The sequence below is a fragment of the Vespa velutina genome, chromosome 5 (genome assembly GCF_912470025.1).
Source record: "Vespa velutina chromosome 5, iVesVel2.1, whole genome shotgun sequence".
In the NCBI taxonomy this organism is placed as follows: domain Eukaryota; kingdom Metazoa; phylum Arthropoda; class Insecta; order Hymenoptera; family Vespidae; genus Vespa; species Vespa velutina.
In genome coordinates this window covers 3651237-3672081 of record NC_062192.1, presented here as the reverse complement: position 1 = coordinate 3672081, position 20845 = coordinate 3651237, and the positions used below count along the sequence as shown (strand labels likewise).

Genomic DNA, 20845 nt, shown 5'->3' with positions numbered 1-20845 from the left:
GACAATTTCTTGGTGCTTCCACCGACTCGTTCAAGTTTCATTGACGGATAAAAATAGCGAAAAGAACGGGGGATGAAATTTCCAAGAATGTTGAACGGCGAAATAAGTCAGTGATATGTTATCGATCGTTAAAAAGAGACAACAGATGTGCTGAGTTGTGAGAGAAAAAGAGAGAGAGAGACAGAGAGAGAGAGAGAGAGAGAGAGAGAGAGGACGTCGAGATTCTGCAGCCTTCTTTACGGTCCATTGCCCATTTCGCAAAGCGTAAATTCCAGCTCCTTTTGCCGAGCTAACGAGGCAAAGGAAGGAAGAAAGGTAGCAATTACGCGCGTATCTCTCGAGGGAGAAATGGCACGCTCGAGTGACGCGATAACGTCAAGATTTTATTTCCGCACGTTCGATAATCGCTTTTCCTCTCGCCCTCACGACTCGGGAATGCCGTTTAATGCCGTGTCCTTCCTACGGCAATGCTCGTACGATTAAACCTTAGCCTTAGTATTCAATTTTACTTTTAGCCATATTCGAGTTTATCATGGCTCGCTTTCGAATATAATTCTCTCTTGTAGAATATTATCGTTTTTAAGTTATGAACGCGTTAGCCCAAGTAAGTTTTATGCGATAACCTTTATCCATGATAAATGTATTATTTAAAACAATTTTAATTTGCCAAGTGATTTGTATATTTCCTTTGTTTCTTCCTATTATCACTATCGTATACCATGATAAGTTTATAATACTCTATGAGACTCGCGTACGACTATATGTAAATCGAGGATCGATGAGAGATCCTCGAGAGAATGGATTGTGCTCGAATCGAAGCTCGTTCGCACGTAACCATCGTATCGTGTATCGCGCGTAGAGCTCTATCGTGCGATACTTACGATTCTCGAAACGGGTTGCCTCCCTTCGAGACGCACGCCTCTATTGCACGAGAACGGCTGCTTAATTATTACGCTTCGATTAGACGTGGAATCTTAGATCGGCCTGGAGCCTTGCGTATGTACATTGTTCCCGATATATAAATATCGTATACGCGTGTACGTAACATGTGGGTGGGGTCGATCGTACGTGTTCGAAAGAAAAAGAGGGACATCAAAATGGAAAGAAGCGAGAATCGATAAGACTCGAGAGAGAAGAATTTTTATGCATAATAAAGATCGAAATGTTTGACTCTCGTTGAACATCCTTTTCTTCTTATTTATTATTTTTCTTATTTTTTTTCCCTTTGACTTTTCTCTTAGTATTCTATTATAGATCTCGATTTTTTTTATTCCTAAACCAGTAATCACCGATTGAACTCCTCTATAATTTTGTATAACATAAAACGATCCTTCATATATTTTATTGTTGGTATTATTAAGGATATCTTTCCAACGTCCCCATTTAATTCTCTCTTCTTTACGTATGCGAAACATTATTCTCTCATACTTGCATGTTGGTGATTTTTAAATTATATTCGGTCGATACGTTTACCGCATAAATTATGCGGAACACATATTTTCGGATAACCGGGAACTCAGCCAATTACTGTTAAATTCACGTTAAAATTGAGGAACGAAATCGTCCCGTACCAATCCCGTACGTACATCGGAATTTCGTTATGTCGAAAAACAAAACGGAATAAATTTTTAATTTCTACAATATTAAAAATTCGAATTCTCATAAAACAAATTCGATGTTATTTTATATGCGTATATGAATATATCTGTTTCAGATACATCAATATTAATATTAAAAAGTTTATAATAAAATAAGATATAATAAAATAGAATTTGGTTTCATTTCGAGTAAGATAAACACTGTGAAAAATTTTGTTAGTTTTAGTTGAGCGATAGATTCGCTGCTATCGTCGAGAATAATTTATAGACACTGACACACACACACATGTTATTTCTATCAAAAGATATAGCGTATCATGAATGAGCGGTTTTTATAACGAAGATTACATCAGACATTTCCTGTGATCTAAAAAAAAAAAAGAAAAAAAAAAAAAAAACCGCTGGAATATTGTTTTCTTGCCAAAGGATAGAAAACTATTGAATTCACGAATTGTCAAATATTTTCGCGATATTGATAATACGTTGAATAATATTTAAGCATTGAACTATTGAAGTATTGAGAAGCATTTTTACAAAATCAGTAGACATTACGATGGTGGAAGGAGCGTGCGACGGAACGTGCAAGTCGAAAGAATGCCGAGTCATGGACTCGTGTCCATTGAATTCCAGAGTTAAAGCTCCAAAAAGAAAGAGAGAGGGAGAGAGAGAGAGAGAGAAAAGATCGAGTTGCTCAACGTGCCAGCAGATTGTTATTTATTCACGTCAAGCGAGAAAAGATCGACGCTTACGACTCGTTCTCGTTTTCGATAGCGTCCGTCGCTTTTCGAAAGGAAGACGAGAAGGTTTGGAAGCGAGACGGATTTTACTACCAAGAATCGAGATAACGAGCTTCTCAATTTCCCCCTTCTCCTACTCTCTCTCTCTTTCCCAGGCCATCATTCGAAACGGAAAATTAATTAAGCAAGAGAACTCTCTCTCTCTCTCTATCTATCTCTTTTTTCCTATCACTCACTCACTCACTCTCTCTCTCTCTCTCTTTCTCTCTCTCTCTCTCTCTCTCTCTCTTTGTCTCTCTCATATATACACGCACATAATCTTCACAGTAAAAGATTCTTAACCTTCAGTGGTACACAATGCACGAAAAAGCGTACGAGTCGGCGAGGAGAGGAGTCAGAACAGGAGGAGTGTGAGTGGGAAGAGGGACGACCGAAACGAGAGGACGATAATCGGCTATCAGGGTCATTAGTTACGGATGTCCAGTTCAAACCCGAGCCTCTTCTCGATAAACGGGAAGAAGAGAGAGAGAGAAAGAGAAAGCGAAAGAAAGAAAGAAAGAGAGAGAGAGAGAGAGAGAGAGAGAGAAAGAGAGAGAGGAGAGAGCCCCGCTATATAGCCCGGAGGAAAAGGGAAGAAGTTTCGTGTGATGGAAAAAAGAAGAGAAAAGACACAAATAATAATTATGGCTGCGGCAATATAACCGTTTCAGACCCGTCCGCCCGTTATCTGCCACTCTTCTTCTCAAAGTGCACTATGTTGTTCGTCAGATAGGAAACGGCACCTTTTCCCTCCGTTATATTGTCACCGTCGTTCATATGTACTTCTTTTCCTTTCTTCTTTTTTTTCCCCTCCTTTCCTTTCTTCCTTTTTTTTCTTTTTCTATTTCTCTCTCTCTCTCTCTCTCTCTCTTTCTCTCTCTCTGTTTTATTTTTATTTTTCTTTTTTTCTTTTCTTCTTATTCTCATCTCGCCATTCGCTCGCTCACTTCGCTTTCGGCGATAAAGCACGAAATCACGGTGTGGCAATATTTTTCAACGACGATGTACCATGATCGATCGTTCTCTTATCTTTACGTCCTACCTACCTACCTACCTACCTACCTACCTACCTACCTACCTATCTACCTATCTGCCTACCTTCCTACCTACCTACGTACCTACCTGAATGAATTTCATTCAAAATATTTGTAAGCAAGTGTAAAGGAAAGAAATCATTTTATCGTTTCGGAATTAAACGAATGATTTAGATTTAGATGAATAAGAATAAACGTACGATCTCTGAGATCAGAGTAAAACTCGTCGAATAGCTTTATAAAAGTATACGTAAGAGAAAAGAAAGAAAATCGCAATGGAAAGAAACGAAATGATCTCGCGTAAATACACGAAGGAGACAGATCTCCTGAATGAAAAGGTAAAGAAACATTGGATTGAAAAGGAAGAGAGAAGCAAAAGTAAAAGAAATAAAAAAGGGAAGAAAGTGACGGAACAAAGATGGTGGCGCACCTAAAGCATATGGAGTAAATTGTACGGATATCACGCTTAATCGGATAAGTTTTGAATCGAAAGCAAGAGTTAAATTCTTTTATTATATCGCCAGTAATATGACTGTTGCATGGGCTTTCATACGTTGACATTTCGTTTCTCCTTCAACCGGTAGACCGGGACAAATCGATGAGTTATACGTAGCTTTTGGATCGTATCATGTCCTGTCTTGTCTTAGTGTCGCATGAAAAATAAAAATAGATAAAATATGGATGACGGGCCGGCAAAGTTGAGAATCTTGATAAGAGATGGTACTCTTGGCAAAGTAAATATATACCGGTAAAGCAATGTCTCGTCTGTGTTTCTTTAAGTTCTTTACGTATACATACGCAAGTACATACAAATCTTCTTATCCGCAATTCAAGAAAAACCTCTCGATTCCTTGACTCTTTCCTTGAAAGTGAATGGACATACAAGTGGGCAGAATAAAACACGGGTAAGCAGCAACAAGTGCATAAGTTTGAAACGCTCTGTTTCGACGTCGTCCGTACTCGTAAGGAGGAAGAAGTGCATCCAATTGCGTGGAAACCAGCAGTGCCTCTCAACGATTCTCATCGCGTTTCACGTTTATTTCCCGTTCCCGTTTACCTCATTCCATAGTTCTCCCGATTCACCCTCGAAACGGCCATTTTCTTTAGTACTTTCCACCCTGTCTTTCAACCCAAAAAGAAAAAAAAAGAGCCACGTTTCCCGCCTTCGAAATTACATCCGGTCGAGGATGAACTCGAAGATCCTAGTTGTTAAGGAGAACGCGTGCCAAAACGTGCTGCCACGACGACCACTAACTACTTCTCTCCTATCTTCCAACTGTTCTGTCCTCACAATCACTGATTCCAGTTAGAATCTCTCTCTCTCTCTCTTATTCTTCTCTTATTACATTTTTTTCTGTATCATTAAATATCCATTTTCTTTCACGTAAGTAATTAAATACTTCTTTAAAAATCTTACTTTTATACTTTCAATAAAAGAATTTGATTACATTCAAACATTGATCTCATTATATTCGATACTTTTTCATTCCAAACGAAATTCCAAAAAAACAATCACACATACGAATCATTGTTTATCCTTTGAATGGATGAAGAATAAGAGAAGCAAAGCCATTCGTTGTAAAAGGGGAATGGAAGAAAAGCGCGACATGACGTTCTCTCGAATCCAGCAACTATAATCCAAAAGAGCGTTGAGGTCGAGGTGGTGGATCTCGGAGGGTTGCATCTTGTTGTAGTAGACTCTTCTAAAAAGCGTCGAGAGAAACAGAGGGCGAAAAGGCTCCGGGATGGGTGTAACACGGGGCTGCCGCGAAGGGGTGGTGGCAATATTTTAAAACGAGCGCGAGTCTGTTGCGGGCAGAGCTCTTACCGCGTGCACACAATACCAAAGAAAGAAAGAGAGAAAGAGAGAGAGAGAGAGAGAGAGAAAGAGAGAGAGAAAGGGAAAAAGAGAAAGAGAGACAAGACGAAAGAGAGGCTGCAAAGGGAGGGCGTGCCCGCTGTTATCTCGCTCGTTCCTCGGATGAAATATCGGCCAGCAGTTTCAGACCTTCTTCCAACCTTCCTCCCCCGCCTCCAACTTCTTCTTCTTCTTCTTCTTCTTCTTCTTCTTCTTCTTCTTATTCCTATTCTCCATCTCCTCGTTCAACTCCTCGCGTTGCTACACCCTTCCTCGATTTCTACGAGCCATCTCTCGGACTAACGTGTACACTCACTCACTCTCTCTCTCTCTCTCTCTCTCTTTCTCTCTCTCTTTCTTTTTTTCTTTCTCTTTCTTTCTATCTCCTTCACTCTCTTTTTCGTTCCGAGGACTTGTCTTTGACTTCTGGATACGTTAGACTTTAGACGGCGTTTGTCATCGTCGCTATCCATCTCGCGAAAAAGAGTCGTAACCTACCGGTGTAGCTTCGTGGGTAGAAACACTAAGGGTTAACGAGGCTGGATTTTCTCGAGTTTCTTTTCTCTTACAATTTTACCAAGAAGACCAAGGAGAAAAGTATAAACTGGATATCCTTCGCTTTATCTTTCTTTCGTTTTCTTGAAATTCAAGCACATTTCAAGGGATGTTATGTTAGTCGATTATAATGTTAGTTCTCTCGTATCTCGAGTAAATGCGTTATCCAGAAAAGTTGTAAGGAAATGAATTTAAACAAAAAATAGATGTATAAAAGTAATAAAATAAAAATTTTTTTAGGATATAATAATAAATAGAAAAGGAAATACATTCCTTATTATCTTATTTTTAGTTTCACAAAAAGAGAAACTGTCGTCTTATTGAAAATCATTACTACTCGTATCTCTCTCTCGAGTCAACCACTTCTCTCTTTCTCTCTCTCTCTCTCTCTCTACCTCTCTCTCATCAATTAGCTATCGTCTTATAGCTCGACGCGAGTACAAACTTTTCTCAGAGCGAGGACTCTTTTGCCAAGTGAATACAGAAAAACGATTCTTGTAACAAGTAGTCCATCTCATCGTTTCGATTCTTCTTCTTCTTCTTCGCTCTTTTTCTCTTACGTTTTATTAAACGAGCCAACGTGTAACCGTGGAAGCGTGTAACCGTCGAGCAGAGCATCCTCGTGTCGGCATCGCTTTAATCCACTGAGATCCGAGGGAACGAAAAAGAAAAGAAAAGAAAAGAAAAGAAAATTAATCTCCGAGAGCTATTCGAATGAATTTGTCTCTGCGATCCGTACGCATCGCAAACTGGTTTATCGTTTCACTTCGTCGATCGTCGAAAACATGCGAGGACGGGTTTGTAAAAGAGAAAAGAAAGTTAAAGAAGAAAGATGATCAACTGTGTTTTACTCGTGGAAATTAAAAATATCCCAACAAAATCATTCTTAAGAATTAAAATTGTCGTAGATTATAATAACGAATTTTCTATTCTATACGTATCGAAAATCGAATTAAATTCGATCAATTATTAATATAATCATTAACAATTTAAATATCTTCCGAGTTTTATAATTCTTTTCTTTTTTCTTTTTCTTTTCTCCTTCTTTATTCTTATATCGATCTTTAATCACATCTCAATTCCAATCAAACAAATTGATCGTATAATTAATTCCTTTAAAATTATCTGACAACAAGAGAATCTGGATGAATCGTTCGATCGTAGTCTCACGCTTTGCTCGAAGGGAAGACATCGAGTTAAGGAAATCGGAAAGCGAAAGATGCAAGAGATGAGGGAGAGAGAAAGAATGAGAAAGAAAGACAGAGAGAGAGAGAGAGAGAGAGAGAGAGAGAGAGAGAGAGGAAAAGGAGGTGGTGACAATGCGATCTCCAACTCAGATAGGGAATTGCCAGAGGGTACGAGCATAAGATTCTTCGGTTATTTTGCCAGCAGAGTCGAATCGAAGAGCGGTGCAATATTTCTCGCTATGCGTACATACGTATATACATACGTACACGTATTTTCGAGACTCGAACGTTCCAAATATTTTTGCGGTTCCCTTTTCCGTTTGGGTTCCTCCTCTTTCTTTCTCTCTCTCTTTCTCTCTCTCTCTCTCTCTCTCTCTCGAGTTCCTTTGCCCAAGCTCTTGCCACCTCTTGACCCTAACTCCGGCCCTCCGCGTATTTCTCACGTTACTCTCTACCGCCCTCCTCCCACTCTTCCCCAACGTTCGCCCTTTTTCTCTCGTTCCAGCCTCGCGATTCGCACCGTCGTAAGCGAGCACGATAATCGGACGGTAAAAGAAGGAAAGAGAGAAAGCAGTGAGCAACGAACGAGACGACCTTTAACGCGCCTGGCTCCCAACACTTTCGAATCATTTCATACGAAATCTCGATCGATTTTTATTACAATAATATATCACATTTTTTAAATAATTTCTATATATATCGATATTTCTGAATAATTTCTGTATCTCCCGGAATAAAAATAAATCTAATCATTGTGTACAACGATATATTATGAAAAATTATATTTTCGATTAATGACATCAATATGAATATTAAATTTATCGTAGCATGATAAATTAATTAAGTTCAATAACCATCGAATTAGATTGGATATAATTAATGTAAAAAATCTTCGATATTTATCCATTAAAAAAAGTTATATAACGTTATTTTATTACTTTGAATATCAAGTAGGTTCAATCGAGGTCCCTTTTTCTTTTTTCCTTCAAGTTCGATCGATGCAATCGAAACTCTAAAGTTGGAAACACATCGATAACATTGGACGGAAATATCTCTTTCTCTCTCTCTCTCTCTCTCTCTCTCTCTCTCTCTCTCTCTCTCTCTTTCTCTCTCTCTTTCTCTCTCTATCGAGGTATCATCCTCGACAAACCATTCGGAAACTATTTCCACTGCTCGGCTCGACATTCACCCCGTTCTGAGAAATTCTCAATTCGAACGGTACAGCCAATTCGCCGAGCGTTTGTAACCACCGCGGTTTCTAATTCCCGATTCCTTCGGGCTTAGATGGCTGTTCCTAACGTTAGCTATCTACTACATTAGATAGAGATATTACATGAGAGATATAGTTGTCGGTAACTACAATTTCATCGATTGCAAACTTCTTTTCCTTCGTTCATAATTTCTTAAAGATTGAATTGTCCGTCATTTTTATTTCCCCAATTTGTAATATCCCAAAAATTATATCATAAAAATATTAGATCTCATAATATGAATTTTTATTAGTTACCTCGTAATATAAATTTAATTACTTTATTTTCTCACTTTGAATGAACGTTATTCTCTTACTATTAAAACCAACGAATTTATAATTTTAAAGAATTTTGTTTCCAAATAACCATAATTTAACAGCTGGTCTAGAAATCGTAGTTACTAAAACATACGCACGTGCTATCGCTTCGTAATCGACGTAGCATGTGTGTGATTAGGTGAGAAAGAGAGAAAGAGAGAAAGAAAAAAAAAAGAAAGACAGGAAAAAGAGAATGTTAAGGAATCATCCAACTCAACGCGCCGTCCATCATCAAGAGTTAATTTCGATAGTGCTACGATGACTAGGCACGAAATAATAGCCCGGAAGGGTAGGACTCTTCGAAGAGATAATTCTGTGGCTAAAACGTAAAGCACGCAGAACGATTCTAGTTTCTTTCTCTCTCTCTCTCTCTCTCTCTCTCTCTCTCTCTGGATAGAACGAACGAACGAACGAATGAACAGACGAACGAACGAACGCCTCGAGCGTGTTTGACGCGTTTCCTTTAAGGTGTGCGGCTACCGTCTCGAAGATGCCATGGACTCGGACGGATAAATTCGGCGTTCCTAGCCTAATTACAGGGCTCGAGTAGCCGTGAGCCCGCCGGCACCTGCGTCTTCACCCGTTTCCTTTTCATCCTTACCTTCGCTCGATCCACCTTCTTTTTCTTTGTCTTTTCTCTTTTTTCTTTTTTTTTTTTTTTGTTTTGTTTTTTCTTTGTACATCGAACGCTCGGCAAGTAGTCGATCACGACAATTCGAGAAAAAATAGGCTTCGTTCGTATATGGTTCTGTGTGTATATGTGTGTATATGTCTCTCTCTCTCTCTCTCTCTCTCTCTCCTCTCTTTCTTTTTCGTATAAGCTTGAATTTAATTTGAAAATTTATTTTTGCAATTAACGAGTACATTGAATTACTGTTTTCTTTGAAATAGATTAAAGATATGTGACTTTATCTCCTGTTGAAAATTTGCGTGCCACTCAATATTGCTACCGTACGAACGTACAAACTCAAACGAGCGACTTTATCTCGTCGAAAGAACGAAGAACGATTTCCGTTCTCTTCCTATGCGCTCCCAATGATGCTCCTTCTCATATTACTCGCGTTCCTCGCCAAGATCTTATAACGCTGACGAGTACTCCCTCGTATTCTATTACACTTTGCCTATCTACAAAAGACCATCCGTGTAACCTACGAAACGGATGGATCTAATTATCGGGTAATGCGATCTACAAAATTCAAGATCTTTCTTCGTTCGAAACTTGTTGCAAAATTCGTCGCTAATCTTGAAATCTAAATCGTCATATCTAATGAATTCAATTATGTTAGTGTATTGTGTTAATATCGAGAGAGCGTAAAAAAAAAAAAAAAAGAAAAGAGAAAAGAAAAAAAAACATTCGACTTTGGATTCAAAGTCAAACAATGGCTAAGGTAAATGTTAGGATTAAAATTGTATCGTGCTCCTTTCAAGAAAATTCTTTGAAGAATTAGAATTTCTAACTAGGCGAACGAGATAATTGAGCAGTAAGTACGCGAGACCTCGTATACAAAACATTCAAGAGTAAACGATTTAACTATTCGTGTTTCACCAGGAAGCAAGGACTTTGTCGCGGGCGACATTAGATCGCAACGTTTATCGATCGTCGATGAGACTTCAAGGAATAGTATGTATCTTCAAATGGTCCTCTTGTAATCATTCTCCTAAATGCACTATCGGACTTATACGTAAAAGGGATATCGATTGATCGATCTACATTCAAGACGATCGATTTACCGATTACTGATTCTCTGCATATACACGATAGAACTTGAAGAAAAAAAGTGGTATAATATCAAAGCGAATGAACCTTTGTTAAAATTTATAATCTACAATTTTAATTAATAATTAAGATCCATATACTACGAGATATATTATATGCGTATATTTAATATAATATAGTATACTGCACTTTATACTGCAATCTCCTAACTCTTAGTCATATGTATATACCAAAATTTATATTATGTTATTTTAGATTAGCATAATAGTAAAGTATAATTATCTACGTTAAAAATAAAAATAATAAGTGTGTTTAAAGGTGGTAATAAATAAAATGTTCTCGGTGGATAAAGATAAGTATCAAGTTTCAATTTAACATAACTACACAACATAGATTTTTTTCTGAAGAATAAATCTGCAAAAGATAGACAGAGACGAGAAGAACACCTGAAGAAAATGTCGTTCGTTGATTTTCTTTTTATATCGAGTTTCGTTCAGTCATCATCTTTCAATCATTAAACCTTCACGTTCTCTCTTTTTCTCTTTTACCCATTTGCTGTTATTGTAGTCTCGTTAAATGTGGGCGAAGTCACCTATAGACTTTGTGAATTCATTACGATATTGTCACCTACAGAACATGGAGAAATCTTACACCCGGTACGCTCTTGAGCGCGTTATAAACTTTATTGCGTCTTGATTTATCGCTCCTCTTTCCTTCCGTTTCTAGTTTCTCTTCCTTTTCCTTCTTACACGTACGATCATCCGGTGCACGAGAGCTATCTCGAATAATTTATCGAATTTCTTATCTCGATAAACGACTTAGGACCTTATAACGCCGTAGAACTCGTCCAAACGAATCATGCCAAGCCGTCTCTTTGTTCTAATTAACATCCTACGCTGATATTTTCCACTTATACGCGGCATACGTATATCATAAACCTCAAGAAGAAATTCATATCTTTTAACGATTATCGGTGAAAAGGTAGAAAGTGGGAAGGTACGAAGAAGTAATCCATTACTCATACTTTGTATTAACTTGATCCTTATTATTATGATTTTATCGCGTCGTTCTTTCGAACAAAGAAAAAGATAAGTATCGGAGAAGATATGAAAGTAACTGCGCAAAACCATTAATGACCGTACTTTATCCAATTAGTCGAATTAATTAATACCTTTTTATAAAAGAAATACTGTTCAAGCTTTATAATGGACAATAATTGGTTTATCTATTAAATATAAATACACCTGTGTTCTTTCTACTCTGTTACAATCTCGAAAATATTTACAAAATCTCTATATATCTAAAATACGAAGAACATATAGAATGAAAGAATATAACAAGCGGAATATACCGATAACCGATAATATAAAAAATATAAAAGAGACGAGTAGAAAGTACACAAGACTCGATCAAGAAAGGAGAAAGGTAAAGGGAACATTTGAAAAATGAAAAAGAAATCGGGAGGATCGGATGGAAGGGGTGGGGAGGGGGAGGGGAGAGGGAGGGAAAGAAAGAAAGAAAGAATCAAAAAGAAAAAAGAAATCAAAGATAAAAAGAGGAAAGGATCGACTACTTTTCCAAAGAAAGTTGCCGACGTCGAATTGATCGACTTTACGACGCGTGTCTCTCCTGTGAAAAGTCGCATTACGTTTATTAGCGAACCGACTGGTCGTGGTCTTTGACCCGTCCCCACCCTTCTCCTCGAGACAGCCGTGTGGGCGCGAAACTCGATAGGAGTAGTATCTCAAGGAGACGTATGACCGATCGGTGAGATCCCACGAAGGCCGAAGAACTTTAAAGAGTGAACGAATCTTTCTCCCTTTCTCTTTCCCTCTCTCTCTCACTCTCTCTCTCTCTCTCTCTCTCTCTCTCTTTCTCTTTCTCTCTCACTCGCTCATGTCTATCTATCTCGTACGTACGATTAGTCGCTTTATTTTCACCCCTCCTTTTCGCCTTTGTTCTATACTCGAAAGCCCTCTTCTCCGTTCTTCGCTTCTTCTCTCTATCCATTTGTCCACACGTCGGCCCTTTCTATCGTCTTTGCACACTCCCTCTCTATCTCTATCTCTACCTATCCGTTTATCTATCTATCTAGCTCTCTTCTATTCCTTTGTCCCAACGACTACAGCATCCCAGTGGGTACGTAGATACTCTGACGATGCTCCACGCTTGAGCTTGGTAATAATCGGAACCATTCACGAGCCTCCCACACCCTTCTTTCCTCTTTCTCTCTCTCTCTTTCTCTCTCTCTCTCTCTCTCTCTCTCTGTCTGTCTCTCTCTCTCTCTCTCTCTCTAGCTTTCTCTACGCCATTCATGTTTTTTGCTTCCATCGTGTCTGCGCCGCTCGTGAGGAAGGAAAAAGAATATCCGATAAATTTCACCCTCGGTGTGCTCGCCGACGTCTCCGATGTCAAAGCACTCGAGTGGTGTACAGAGAGACGAGAAAGAACGAGAGATAGAGAGCGAAGAGAGGCAGGGCGGAAAGAGAGATAGCATGAGGGTGCACGAGACGACGAGCGACCCAGGAGTAACAGTAGGAGGAGTAGAAGAAGGAGGAGAATGGGAAGAACAAAAGAGTTTTTGGAAGAGACGAAAGGGGAAGAAGTTTGCTTGCACCGGTTTCGCCTGCTTCTCTTCGTCGAAAAGGACGAAGATGAACGTAATGAAACGCGTCACCGTATGTATCTAGGCACGAATGTCTGCTTACAGATTAGCTCTCTCTCTCTCTTTTATTTATTTATTTTTTTTCTTTTATAACATATTTAACATTAACTCCATTGAAAATATTTATATAATACAAATGTAAAATTAATTCGTCAAAGTCTTTTGAAAATCTTCAATGGAATCAAATAATTAGATCTTGTTAAGAAAAATATTCCGTACATTCGATATTGTTTTTAAACATGAGCAGTCTATGCGAAAAGGCAAACTCGGAATATTGGAAAACTTGGAAAAAATATGATCTTTTGAAAAAAGTAACGAACACACAGACTAATAGGAAATAAACGTAGAGCTTGCTAATACTCGAGGAGTAGTGGATACCACCGTGCGTTCGCCTTGGAGATTGCGCTCATCTCAAGCGGATGTTGACCTACCATCCGAGAGGCACGTACTTACAGAAGGCACAGTAATTGCACTACGTTATCGCGATTCTCGCTCTTCTCTTGCTAATATCGTTCAGAAACATTTATTCTCCTTTCCGCGGTAAATGCATCATTATCGATCGACGTGGTCCATCTATCTTCACAGTCTCTTTCTCTTTCTCTCTTTCTCTCTCTTTTGAAGTACATTGCTCTTTTAGCAGCGAAAAAAAGTGAAAAGCAATTCATCGACAAAATTTCTTTTCTAGTTTCATTCTCTTTCTATTTGGATTTATGATAATTTCATCTTTGAACATAAAGATATTGATTCCCTTGAGGACCATGGAATATAAACAAAAGTAATAAACAAATAAGATTATCGGTAGAAATTCTCGTACTCACAAGACCAATTGAAACATTATAATCCCTTCAATGAGAAGAGTTAATTGATGCAAACAAGATAGTCGCACGTGTTAAGCGCATAATAGATCCATAAAACTTCATCAACTGACTGACGAATGGTATGCAATTGTCGAATTCAGGAACAAATTTGCATAGGTCATTGTTAAGGCTTCCTTCGACTTCCTACCCTAAAAGTGTATTTAAAGGTTGTGAATACGCTCTTAATCCGAACACGTTTCCAACATGTACATTTGTTTACGTCTCTTGACTCGTCTTATTGAACGGACTGTAGACAGAGGTTGTCAATTAAGATAATAGCCATTGAACCACAAACGGTTAAATCAGGATCGCCGCTAATGAATCAGTATTTTATGTTCGAAACATAAAATGAACCGTAGAATGCGGAACGACCGCAAACAAAATATGCATCCTACTCGCGTGTATATCGAGCAAAATGTGAAGAACATAACGAGACAGTTGGGAAACGACGGAAGGGAACGCCAACGTCGCGTGCCAAAAGGCAAAGAAAAGAAGAGAGGAAACTGGCCATTGACGGGCCAACGACGACGAAAAAAAAGGAAGAAAGAAAGAAAAAAAAAAACAAAAGAAAAACAAACAAACAAAGAAAAAAAAAGATAAAGAAAAAAACAAGAATGACGACGCTCGGACAAATTTCGCGAAATATTTCTATGGTGTCTGCCATCGATCGAACGTTATATGCCATACGCGAGCAGGATATTCTTCTTCATCGACAGAATGGCCGAGAACGTTTCGCGTAACTCGCTCCTTCCCACATTCTCTCACTATTTCTCTCTGACAATCTATATCTTTCATACAAATATGCTTCTCGTGACTGCTCCACAATGAATAACGATTGGTATTTTTTTTTCTCTTCAAAATCTTTTTGTCGTTTCGTCACATTAACTATTTTTGAACTTTTCATCGATAAAAACAAAAATAAGCATCGAAAAATATATTTTCATAGGAATTATCATACTGCCAAATGAATTGTATTGATTATTTTCTCTCTTCAATGATAAAATAACATACCTTTTTATATATATATATAAGAATTATAATTTTACAAAGTTAACGATTTAAAATGATTTCTTATTATTCGTTGATCCCTTAATATTCTCCCACCTTTTAACATTATACATTACCAAACGTAATTTAACTCGTTTTATCTTTATTGTTATTAATGAACAATCAAGTTTATCGCAAAACTTCTTAGTTAAGACGAATGAGATAAACGCACGAAACACGATCGCTCGTCCAAACAGATAACAATGATCTTTGATTACTTGGTATTATCTTTAACCACGTAATTGTATTGTACGAAAAACGATATCGAGATAAACATTTTTTAAAACATAGACAACTTTTACGATTCGTATCAAATTCTCAATCATTTTAATGTTACGTAATACGTAAACATTACGCAATTGACTATCTGCTTGATTAAGTTTATTGACATATGTTAGACAAGCACTATCAAGCAACTTGTTACCTCTTGACAAAATTTTTTCAAAGCTACTCAAATAGTTAAAAAAAAAAAGAAAACGTCAACTTTTGCAATTCCCAGGTTAAAAGATTGTCGCAAAAAAAAGAAAGAGGAAGAAAAAAAATGAGGAATAAATTGACCTGATGTTATCGATTTTTCCACATTCTATGTAAACGTAAAGTTATCAAGGTTATATTTCTCATAGACAATAGTCATCTTACGATATATGTATCTCAAAATAACTTTTCGAAATGAATTCTGAAAGGAAATTTCAGAATTCAAGAATTGGCTATCGTTTGCCAACCAATAATTGGCATCCCGTGCATCTCCTGATTCCTTTCATTGAATAAAATATAATATACCATGTTTTGATTCTTCAACCATTATTGCTTAACTCGCCACATAATCTAATCGTCATTAGAAATTTTGTCAAATCAATGATTCTATTTTTAATTGCAAAATTCAGTCCTAATATTAATATTCATTAATGGATAGTTCATTTTCAAAAAAATCTTGGCCTATCTATAACAATGCATACAAATACATATGTATTTATTTTCATTTGTAACAATTTAAAAAAACTAATCGTGCACATAAACATTTAAAACTTGCAAACTATATTTCACAAAAGCATACATGAGTATATCATTTACAAAACGAGCGTAAAAATTTCAATTGTCAACGTAAGGATCAATGTAGTATTCTTTTTGTACGAAATACGATATAATGTTTTGTACGAAAGTCAACGAAACATCTTCTTTCATTAATGCAAAAGGTTTCTAAATTTAATAACACATTCGTGAAATTAAACGAATTAAAAGACTTTATAGAATTTAATCAAACGTAAATTTATCAAGTATGAAGTCCTCGTTTTGATCAAATATCCGTTTTGATCAAAGAATGACAAAGAGAAAGATAAAAAAAAAAAAAAATAGCAATCATTTTCCTCTGGTAGCATTACTCTTCTAAACTATGTATATTAGACGGAACGACGAGAAAGGATTAACCCGAATTAGAAATCCTGCGGGCAGGTAAACGGCTCCCGGTCGAGAACGCTGAAGTCCACAGACCAGAGGTATTCCAATCCATACAGAGGATGGTTGAAACGAAGCTACAAACTTACTGGTCTCCAAGGGGGACTTTGATTTATTCGTCCCGGGAGCGCTTTGCAAAGTTGCGGCCTTACCGTGCGAAGAAAACGTTCCGAGACTGGCACTGAAGATAATCTGACCATGTCATATACCTTTATATTTATTAGTGAAAGTGTAAAAATCATTTAAAAAAATCAAACAGAACAGTTTCTATTAATAAAATGTTTTATAATTTAACAATTAACCAATTTAATAAAATAGACAAATTATTTACATATTGTTCCCTGATAGATAACATGATGATAAGAAATTTGTTTGAATAAACAAATGATATATCTCTTGACATCCATGCGGGCTTATGCAATACGTTATAAAGAATTCTATATTCCTAACGAAGAAAGTGGCTAACCTTCAAGACTAAGAAAAGACGGAAGCAGATAGAATAAAGAAAAGCAGAGAATTTCAAATGATATGGGTTTTGAGTCTCTCGCCTATGTTTATATAGTATCTATGTGTACTTGCTTCGTACTCCATGAGAGTGCCTCCGAGAAAGCTTCCAAGTCTCCAAGAGCCGCATCGGAGCCGTCGACATCCCGCTGTTAGCTCGGCCCTTTCAAGTTGGCCGCCATGGCAGCGGGAGGCTTCACTCGCTGGCCCTCCGATATATTATTACTCCAAGTCATTAATGGTAAACTGCAATTCTCTTTCCTACTCCGGACAACTCAAGACAAGCGTTTTCGCCGTGGGGCGAATGATTCTCCGGCAGCCTTCCACTGAGCTCTCTTCTCTTTCATTTCTCTCTCACTCTCTCCCTCTCTCTCTCTCTTTCTCTCTCTTGCGAAAACACCAGCTTATTCGAGTAGTTGCATCTCCGACAACAAACCTTCAGATTAGAAAAGTGTATCTTCCGCGAAACCACCTGGCATTCGAATTCGTGCGGTCGACCCACTGGAATCGTACAAAGTTAGCCCAACTTGTTTCGTTTACCACACTAAATTCTACCTCTCTTTCTCTCTCTCTCTCTCTCTCTCTCTCTCTCTCTCTCTCTTTCTCCTATTTACTTTTAAAGCAGTGCTTTATCACCGCAAATTTACTACGAATTTGAAAATGTAAACATCCGAAGGGAAATAAGATCTTCTTGTTAAACTCGTGTTTAATTTTGTTCCTTTTTTAAATTTATATACAAGATCATCAATTCCATGATAATTAAGTTATATCATGGAGTTTATATATCTGTAATAAAATTATTTTAAATTATGCTAACTATCATATTTATATTTCTTAAATTTCCAATGTCCTGTTAATACATTATAAACATTTCAATAGATTTATTTATATACAACTGTCCATTATTCTTTTTCGTCTTATTCAAAAATTTAAATGCAAATTCCGTCGCATTGACTCTACTGATTTACTAGCCGTATTACGTGTTCGTCGTTCGCTCTTGGCGAGTCCGAACCGCGCTCTAAAGCGGCATTGTGGCGCGTTGGTATGGAACTAATAAACTCACGACTTTCACGGACAGAGTTATTACAGCCTCGGCACCGCTCGTCCCTTCCTCTTTTGCCCTCCGCTCTTCGGTTCTCCCCACGCGCCGTTTCGTGGCCTGTACGTTCTTCGCTCGTCCTTGCCCCCGGTCTACCGCCAGCACGTTTCGTCCTTCTTGAATTTTTCCTTCCATCTTCTTCCTCCTTCTTCTGCCCCACCCTCGTCCTTTTTCCTTCTCTCTCATCTTCTTCATTCCTACCTCTATCACGCTTCAAATCCCTAACCATGGCTTTCTCCATTTTGTTTCGTCTTAATGAATACTCTTGGTAATAGGATAAAAAAAAAAAAAGAAAAAAAAATGATATTATCACTGGATTATTCTTAAATACCTTACGAGAAATCCCAAACTCTATACATATATATATACATCGTATATATATATATATATATATATATATATATATATATATATATATATACGATAAAATAATCTTAATCTGGCTTAATATTTATCGATTGATATTTCTCAAGTGATATTGTTATTATTAAAAAGAATTAATATAATCATCCTCGAAATAGAATAATTTAAGAACTACTGTCTATTCCATTATAAAATTAAATTCATTAAGGAAGGATAATTTGCATCAATTGTTGTAGAAATTTTCGTACATTATGACGAACGACGTCGACCGAAAAGGATTCGCAAAGAATGAAGACTAAATGCGAGGGTGTAAATCGCCTAATTCCCTTTCAAAATAATCTTCGCGAGGTCGACCGTTTCGTGGACCAAATTCCTCGTAGCATGGTGTTGCCATGAAAGGAATGGAAGTGAATAAAAGAGAGGGAGAAAGAGAACGAGAGAAAGAGAGAGAGAGAGAGAGAAAGAGAGAAAGAGAGAGAAAGAAATAAAGAAAGTAAGAAAGTGAGAGAAAGGGTGAAAGGATAAGAAGAAGAAGGAGGAAGTGAAGGAGAAAGGTACTACTTGGACACAAAGCCGCAGGCGGTCGTCTCTCGGCTTTGGAACCCTTGCGATCGTTGTCGCGGAACGAAGGGGCAATCGAGTTACTCTCAACGCCTCTTCGTTGTCTCCGTCGACGATATATATCTAAGTTTCAAGTAAAAGATAGATAGATAAATAAAGAGAGAGAAAGGGAGAGAAAGAGGGAGAGAGAGAGAGACACATAGATAGTAAGATGAAGGATGATCTCTTTATCTTAATTCCATTAAGTTTTACGAGATGGCCGTTTCGATCGAATAAACTTGTATATACACATACACCCACACGCCGCGCGCGCACGTACACCTACAGAAAATCAGTATTTCTCTTCCTTATACCACGACGAAATCTCAAGAACGCGTTCGCTCCTTCAACGTCATCCTTTCAACTTGTTAAAGGACACTCGGCATTACTATATTCTCTCTCTTTCTCTCTCTCTCTCTCTCTCTCTATATATATATATATATATATATCTTTCCTTTTGAACTTTCTTCACGTTATCCCACTCGTCTTTCCATCGATTCGACTACTCGTTTAAGGGCTTAACGAGGACGCACGTAAACTTAGTTGAAAATTGAATTTTTGTTGCAGAGAGGTACGACACCGCGTACGCCTGCGAGGGCAAAACGCTATGGATCGAGTGTGGCGAGGGAAAGCTGATCCACCTGATAAGAGCCAACTATGGGAGGTTCTCGATAACGATATGCAACGAACATGGGAATACCGACTGGAGTGTCAATTGCATGTCACCCAAAACTTTCCGTGTTCTCAACAACGAGTAAGTCTTTCATTGTCCTTTCCTTCTTTTCTTTTCTTTTTATTTTCATTTATTTTATTTTTTCTTTTTTTTTCGCCCTTTCCATTTTCCAAATCCACATGTCCGGGGGTACGGAGCAAAGAGCAAGGAAATAACTGAATAGAAATTCTGACGAAAGAGGAAGGAGAAGAAGGAGAGAAACGAAAAGCGAATGAGAGGGATTCGAGTGGTCCAACGAATTGGCCAATCGTACGACCCATCGAAATGCGTTCTTCGCTTTTTATTCTTTTCCTCATTTCATTCTTACCTTTATTCGTTTTCTCTGTCAATACTTCTTTAATTAATATATCATCTTTTGTTAAGATTCATAACGTGAGAATATTTATAATTATGTTATATTAGTAAAAAAAAAAAAAAATCATCTGATTTGTTACGCGAGTTCTCTCACACACCGTCTCTTCGAGAATCAAACTTATGCTTTTCGCGCCCAGTTTTTTCTTTTTCGATTTTTTTTTCTTTTCTTCTCTTTTTTTTTTTTTTTTTTTTTTTTTTTTTTTTTTTATTCATTAATCATACTTCTCGAGCATCAGGAAATAATTTCTTTTTTTTTTTTCTTTTCTTTTACTTTTCGATAACGCAATCGATTACGAACACTCTTCTACGCCGCTTCAAATAATTCTATCTTATAATTTTAATAACTCGCATGCTTGTATAATAATAATAACGTTTCGTTTGGGCTTCTCATACAATCGGTTCGATTCGATTTGTCGCATGCTGGGATTTCATTCATCTAATTCCTCTCGCAATACTAACTTTATGCATAAAAATAAATAACATTAGTAGATATGCTTGGATCTTTTGCTTTCTTCGCAGATAACTTATTTGATGCTTTCGATAAAGAAAAGGATTGATCAAGCAAGTGGAGCAAGTAATATTTAACGCTGACCGCTATATAAAACAAGTAATAATATCTATATACGCTCGAACAACAAGAAAACTTAACAACCAATCGGAAATTCAATCTCATTATTTTTAACATCATAATATTTCGATGATACGTGGTCTTTCAATAAAACTCGTTGTGGTCTATATTGAATCATATACGATATTTCATTAATGACGTATATAATAACAAAACCATTTGCATTGTTCTTTATAAAAAAATATTATGTTAATTTCCGGATATAACATCGATCGAGTGAAATTTTACATTCGTATAAACATATTAAATAT

The 20845-nt window shown here is 37.2% G+C and overlaps 1 protein-coding gene across 20 annotated transcripts in view; it reads left to right on the top strand.

Moving 5' to 3' along the window:
- LOC124949209 (latrophilin Cirl-like) overlaps positions 1–20845 on the top strand; it is a 663827-nt gene that overhangs the window by 620095 nt on the left and 22887 nt on the right. For all 20 annotated transcript variants that reach the window (XM_047493930.1, XM_047493925.1, XM_047493923.1 and 17 more), the window contains one exon: positions 19447–19633. In XM_047493930.1, coding sequence (XP_047349886.1) covers positions 19447–19633 — 187 coding nt within the window. Of the gene's footprint in view, positions 1–19446; positions 19634–20845 lie in introns of those variants that run through there.